The sequence below is a fragment of the Thecamonas trahens genome (genome assembly GCF_000142905.1).
Source record: "Thecamonas trahens ATCC 50062 unplaced genomic scaffold supercont1.20, whole genome shotgun sequence".
Lineage (NCBI taxonomy): Eukaryota > Apusomonadida > Apusomonadidae > Thecamonas > Thecamonas trahens.
Genome location: NW_013657660.1, coordinates 97,429 through 104,000, shown reverse-complemented (window position 1 = coordinate 104,000; position 6,572 = coordinate 97,429). Strand labels below are relative to the sequence as shown.

Genomic DNA, 6,572 nt, shown 5'->3' with positions numbered 1-6,572 from the left:
GGGGGGGGGGGGTGGTGTGGTGGGGGGGACTGGACGGACGGACGGTTGGGAGTAGTGATCGGATGAAGGTGGTGCACAGATCGCCGCCGCCGCCATCGGCGTACGGGGCGCAGCCATCGGCGTACGGGGCGCAGCCATCGGCGTACGGGGCGCAGCCATCGGCGTACGGGGCGCAGCCATCGGCGTACGGGGCGCAGCCATCGGCGCGCAGGACACAGCCAATGGCCAGATCGCAGACGGGGAAAGAGCAGGGGGGTACAAGCAGCACAAGGCACAGCCATTGGTGCGACCGCGGGTGGAGGGCAGGACGCGGAGAGGAGAGCGAGCATCGGCTATGATGGGCTCAAACGAACCGGTGGTGCCGGCATCGATGCCGCCGGACCGGAGGACCATGCGCGAGTGGGCCGGACGAGTCCGGTTCGATGAGCTGCAGCCGGCACATGGGAGGCCTGAGCACGGCGACTGGGGCCTGCGGCGAAAGGCAGGCCAAACACCCACACGTGAGAGCGAGGCCGGCAGTGGGCGGCGGGCCACAGCGGCAATGTACGAGGCGCGTGCGCTCAAGGCGCTTGTCTCGCACCTCGATGCGCAGCTGCAGGCCGCCGACGAGGCGGCGGCGCAGGCGGTCGAGAGCGCACGAGCAGACGGCAACGCAATGCGCGAGCGGGCGGAGGAGGAGGTTGATCTGCTCACAGACCAGATAGAGGTGCTCAAGGGCAAAATCTCGCGGCTCTCACTCAAGCTCGAGAAAGAAAAGGCGGCGCGCCGCCGGGCCGAGCGGCACTCGCGGACAGAGTCGCGACAGAACGCTTCGCTTTCGGCGTACGACAAGCTCGCTTACGAACATGAGCTCGACGCTGCGGCCGAGACCGAGGACACCCTCCGCGACCGGATTGCAGAGCTCGAGGACGAGCTGCGGGTCGCCGAGGAGATGGTCCACCGCGAGCGCGCGTTGCGGCGTCGGGCCGATGCCGACCAGTCGGCGCTTGTCGAAGATATAGAGCAGCTCAAGACCTCGTTTGTGGCCGAGGAAGAGGAAGTTGCTGCCCTGCTCGACGAGGAGGCGCGCCAGCGGGCTCTACTCTCGTTTGAGCTCAACGAGCTCAAAAAGTCGTCAGTCGCTTCGACCTCGTCCAACGCGGTTACCGTCGCAGAGCATGAGGCTCTCATCACCGAGCACGAAGTCCTCAAGGCCAAGTACGAGACGGCCGCAGCCCAGCTTGAGGAGTCGTCGCGCGCTTACTCGCGCCTCGAGCTCGAGCGCGAGCAGATGGAGGAGATGCTGTTGCTTCTTCGCGAGGAGCAGCCTGAGGACGTCATTGAGAAGCTCGACGCACTGCTCGCCCTGTACAACGAGCGCGCGGCGGTGAGCGAGGCCGAGCACACGGCGGCGCTGACTGCCAGCGGATCCGGCGACACGCTCGGCGCCCCGTCCAGCCTCCTCGTCGCCCGCACCAGCCCGAAACGTGTGTGGACCCCGGCTGACTCAATGCGGGTCGCCGCCAGTGCTGCCGCCGCCCGACGCACCGTCATGCTCGAAGGCACCCGCAGCGGTCTGGTCCGGGCCGGGAGCCGCGAGCTTCCGGGCTGGGCCGCCCGCGAGCGGCGCGAGCAGGTCGAGCGCGTGCGCGCCCTCGTTGCCCACTCGGCCGCCGGCCGGCAGTATGCGTCGGCGCAGGCGCAGCTGGCCGCACTCACCAAGGCCGACCTCTATGAGCTGCGGTCATACGTCCATCCGGTCGAGCCCATCGTCAAGGTCATGGAGGCACTTGTGGTCTTGTTCAAGGACACCGAGGCCGGCGAGCGGCTGCACGAGCACACCTCGTGGCGCGGCTCCGGCGCCACCTTTCAGCACGCGGCACAGGCGCTGCCGCGTGACATTGAGGCTGTTCTCCGCGACCCGAACCTGGCCCGCAAGTGTCTCGCCTACAACTACAAGCGTGAGATGACGCCGCAAAAGCTGGACGCGCTCTGGCCGTACATTGTCGACAACGACCTTGAGCCAGACCTTCTCGCCGACGTTTCCAAGGCCGCTGCGGGACTGTATGCTTGGATCTCGGCCCTGTTTGTGGCAACCGTGCTCGGCGAGGAGGATGAGGCCGCTGCCGAGCTCCAGATCACCTCGGTCTCCGAGTCGGACGCCGAGTCCGAGCCAGAGTCCGAGAGTGCGAGCGATGCCGACGACGAGACGGCGTCGGCTTCGTCTTCGGTGGTTCCGGCGAGCCGTCCGCGGCTGGTGCCGGAGGATCTGGCTACGTCAGTCGAGGCCCAGAGCCACACCAAAGAGGTTGCGGTGCTCGGAACGTCAGTCTCGGTCGAGGGTGTCCAGTTAGGGATCGGCAACCGAGTCTCTGTCCGCGGCAAGCCGGGCACCGTTGCCTTTGTTGGCTACACCCAGTTTGATCCGCGCGGCGAGTGGGTCGGCGTTGCACTCGACGAAGCCTGGGGTCGCAACGATGGTTCTGTCGCCGGCGTGCAGTACTTTGACTGCGCGGCCAAGCACGGCATCTTTGTCCGCCCTGCCATCGTCTCGCACCTCAAGTCACCGATGCCAACCCGCCGCTCCGGCGTCTCTGTCCTCCGCGCCACCCGGAGCGGCACCGCTGGCGTCGCTGTCGACACCCCGTCGCGGCCGCGGTCCTCCCGCCGCTCAGCCCGCAAGAACCTCCTCGCCCGGACCCAGTCCCGTGAGAACCGATCGCGCCCCTGGCTCCAATCGTCGTCATCGTCGGTGGTCCTTGCTGCCGGCGATGGCGGTGGAGAAGAGGATGAAAGTAATGAGGAGTGATTGAAGAATGATATACGAGTGCGTCGCGCCGGCCGCTGGCCGTGTGTGGCCATACCACCCGCCGTGCCTGAGCTGAGCCTACCTCGGTTGTGGTCCTTGCTCGCTTTGGGGGAGCTCGAGCAGGTCGGGCGAGAGCACTCGGCTCGGCTCGGCTCGGCTCAGGAAGCGGCTGCAGGAGCATGCTGGGCAAGCGCGGCATTGTGATGGCTGCCGACACGCGGAGGCTGACGTACGCGGTGTGTGCTTTCTGCTCCAAGGCCCACTCGGGCTTCCATCCCACCCACCATGCCCTCTACTGCAAGACGTGCAAGCGCGACTTGGCCCAGACCGATTCGGTGGCCGTCTTCAAGCTCTCGCTGCGTGTGGCGACCAGCGGCAGATCCGACGTGCTGGACTCGATTCTGCTGTTTGACAACGATGTGGCCACACTTCTCGGCTGCTCCGCGAGCGTGTGGGAGGCTGCTGTGGCTGATGTGCCCGAGATCGTGACAGCGCTGGAGCGCGAGCTCATCGGCGCTCACATCCTCTACTCGCCCAAGCCGAGCACCCGCAAGCAGTCGCATCCCGATTTGCTGCCGGACACGCTGGTCTCGTCCTTTACGGTGCTCTCGCCTGCCGATCGCGTCGGACACTACTTTGAAAGAGTGCTCGGTGGGGTCGACGAGGCGAGTGAGAGCCAAGCTGTGACCGATGTGGCGGGACGGGGCGGACGGTACCGGAGAATGGGCTTTGTGTATGCTGATGCAGACGCTGATGATGGCGGGTGACAGCGGGCCGGTGTGCGACGGCTTTTCACCCAAACAGATCCCGACGCGACGGAGGCCGCGGAGTGGTGCGCCGGGCGCCAGTGACGAGGGCACGGCGTTTGGCGTGGACGTCGCCATCGCCGTCGCCGTCGAGGGTGCCAGCCCGGCGCTTGACACAGTAGACGATGACCATGGGGATAAAGACGGCGAGGAGCGAGGCCGAGACAAACGAGATCGAGGTCGAAAAGTTCATGGGAATGCCGTGGACCCGGAGCACAAACTCGGTGGTGAGCCCGCAGTAAGTGTCGTCGGGAATGCCCACTGTCGAGATCGCAATGAGCATGTAGTACTCGGGCGTGTCCGGGAAATTGGGCAGGATGTCCGCGCACGGCGAGGTGCCGGAGCACACAAAGGTGATACCGTTCGCCGACGAGGAGATGACGGGGTCCGACGACGACGCACCCGACCCATCAGAGTCAAACGTCCACATTGTTGAGCCGTGCAGGTTGTTGTCGAGCACCTCGTCTGCGTTGAACCGGCTGATGCTGTCAGGCGTCAGGCCGCCGCCCACCACCCGAAAGTACATCCGCCCGATGTACGGCCACGAGGTCCCGGCCACTGCGTCGACCACGTTGATGACAGGCCTAAACACAGACTCGAAGAAGAGGCACGGGTACGGGTCGCTCTCACGACAGCCCTCGCTCTGGGAAAACGTCTCGCTCTCGCTGAGCTGCAGCGAGAGGCCTGGCGCGCAGCCCACGAGCATGTCAACCGAGGCGCCGACCCGGCTCAGCGAGCACCCAGGCCCACCGCCTACCCCTGGCACATCGAGCGCAACTTCAACGTGCGTCGCCGTCAGCGACTCGCCCGACCCGTACTGAATCGGCGGATAGCCTGCACTCCGCCCGGGCTCGCGCACAACAATCTGGAGCTCGAGCATCTGTGACGTCGCGTTGGGCCGCTCGACCACCGTCGGCTCAACCAACAGCCGCGGGTGATCGCCGTCGTCCTGACGCGAGATGGCCACCGCAAACGGCGACGCGTTCGTGCCGAGGGTCGCTACCGCCGCCGCACCGGCCTCGGTGAGCATAGTGCGGAGCCGAAGCGTGAGTCTCTCCCCGTAGTCAAGATATAGCGGCGAGTGTTCTGGCAGGTCGCCATCGGCAAACGCTGCCAAAGACGCGCCACCGCCGCGGAGCAGAGTCCGCCGCCGGTTTCCACTGCTGAGCTCGTCGACGCTCACTGTGGCAGACACTGCGGCACATGTCATATCGCTTGAAGCGCCTTGGCGAGCCAACGCCGCCAGCGTGCCGTTGGAGCTCACGTTTGCACTCATCCATCCGACAAGCGGCGGCACGAGCGGATAAACAAGCGGAACACCGGAGACCTGCGACAGCAGCGCAGCCGGGCTCTCCAGCGCAGAGAGGCGGGCGACGTGCCAAGCGCCGCTTGCTCCCTGCCCGAGCAGCTGGTCGTCAGCGATCAGCAGCGCTTGAATGGTCTCGCCAAAGAGCGCGGTCGCGCTTGTCGCTCGCTCGACAAGCAACGGCGGCTGGTTCAAGCCGGCACTAAAGAGGACAACCGCAATCCGGTCCGGCGCCCACGCCGCCGCAGCCGACGGGTCGGTCGCCGACAGCACCAGGCCCCGCCATGTCGCCGTGGGCATCGGCGCCGCTGAGACCGCCCAGCGTTGCGCCGAAGGCTTCCACAAGCACACGCTCCCCGAGTCCAGGAGCGCCACCGGCTCGTCGCCGCGCCCAATCGGATGACCCACCTGAGCCACAGCGCCCGGCAGCGGCGGCAGGACGGTAATGCTCCCCGCCGCCACCCGAAAGACCGCGGTGGCGTTGGCAATGCCATACACGGTGCCAGAGTCTGGCGAGTGCCACGGAAGCGAGCGCGCCGGGTAGAGCGCAGACACGACCGCGCCGCCCGAAGACGCGGGAAACGTGAGCGTCGTCCACGCACCCGATGTAAAGTTGAATGCGTAGAGCGTGCCGGGCGTTGTGGCGAGAAACAGAGCGTCGTCGGCCCGCGGAACAGGATGGATGTCCAAGCGGAGTGGGCCCGGCGGAGTGACGCGGCAGACGGTGACGGCCGCCCATGCTCCGACAGCGGTCGAAGTCGCCACCCCGCCCAGCGACCCGGCGTGACGGCCCGGTAGCTGTGGAAAGGCGACCACCAGCTCCGGCTCGGCGACCGAGGACCAGGCCCAGACCCCATGCGGGCTGGCGAGCAGCGCGTCCGAGTGGACAGTGTTGAGCGCAGCAGCAACGTTGGCCGGCAAGCTCTTGCTGGCCAGCGCCACGGCATCGACTGCCAACGCAGCCGGGAGCACCCTGGAAGCCATGGGAGTGACAGGCACCACAATCGAGGCGAGCGGGAGAGGCGGATGGAAAACGTCCGGTGCAAGCGCAGTGAGCACCAGCCACCCAATGTCCAAGCGCGGCAGTGGAATGACAAACTGCGGCTGAGCGCAGGCCAGATCAGACACCGCGAGCTCGTTGATCTCCCACAGCTCCGGCTGCGAGTCGGCCAGCGTCGCATCGGGAAGACCCGCAGTGCCAGCCACGGGCGAGAGGAGGCGGGCGTGGACGCTCGGCAGCATGCCCAAGCCCAGAGCAACAGCCGAGTCATCGTTCTCGAGACTGATGATGACTGCGGCGGCAGCCTGGCGGCTGGTCAGAGGCAGCGCATGCAGAGAAGAAGCGCTCTCGCCACAAGAGACCGTGGGCGAGGCTACCGCAGTCGCCGCCAGCTGCGGGTGGGACCAGGAGAAGCCGTCGGCCAGGGCGAGGACGAGGACGAGGGTGAGGAGAGGTAAAGCCAGCCTCATGACGGGAGAGGAATGGATGAGTGGTGGCGGTGGTGGCGGTGGTGGTGGTGGTGGTGGTGGTGGTGGTGGTGGTGAGGGGGAGGAAGGAGCGCTGAGTGGTCCGAGTTGAAGCCCTTTTCCTGTTGCCCCCGCTCCGCCCCGCCTTGATCACGTCCCCCCTGATCGCCGCCCAGGGCTGGACACTGCCCCTCCCCCCCCTCGC

The 6,572-nt window shown here is 66.8% G+C and overlaps 3 protein-coding genes across 3 annotated transcripts; 2 read left to right on the top strand and 1 right to left on the bottom strand.

Moving 5' to 3' along the window:
* Nucleotides 1-541: 541 nt before the first annotated feature.
* Nucleotides 542-2,807, top strand: AMSG_04602 (uncharacterized protein; the record flags this gene model as incomplete). Its single annotated transcript, XM_013902823.1, has 1 exon — nucleotides 542-2,807. One exon carries the CDS (start codon nucleotides 542-544, stop codon nucleotides 2,786-2,788), a length of 2,247 nt encoding a protein of 748 aa, XP_013758277.1. The 3' UTR covers nucleotides 2,789-2,807.
* A 160-nt stretch (nucleotides 2,808-2,967) lies between these two features.
* AMSG_04601 (uncharacterized protein) lies at nucleotides 2,968-3,752 on the top strand (the record flags this gene model as incomplete). The annotated part of the gene is made up of 1 exon (XM_013902822.1): nucleotides 2,968-3,752. One exon carries the CDS (start codon nucleotides 2,968-2,970, stop codon nucleotides 3,553-3,555), a length of 588 nt encoding a protein of 195 aa, XP_013758276.1. The 3' UTR covers nucleotides 3,556-3,752.
* AMSG_04600 (uncharacterized protein) lies at nucleotides 3,484-6,142 on the bottom strand (the record flags this gene model as incomplete). Its single annotated transcript, XM_013902821.1, has 1 exon — nucleotides 3,484-6,142. The coding sequence occupies one exon, from the start codon at nucleotides 6,140-6,142 to the stop codon at nucleotides 3,581-3,583; it is 2,562 nt and encodes an 853-aa protein (XP_013758275.1). The 3' UTR covers nucleotides 3,484-3,580.
* Nucleotides 6,143-6,572: the final 430 nt, after the last annotated feature.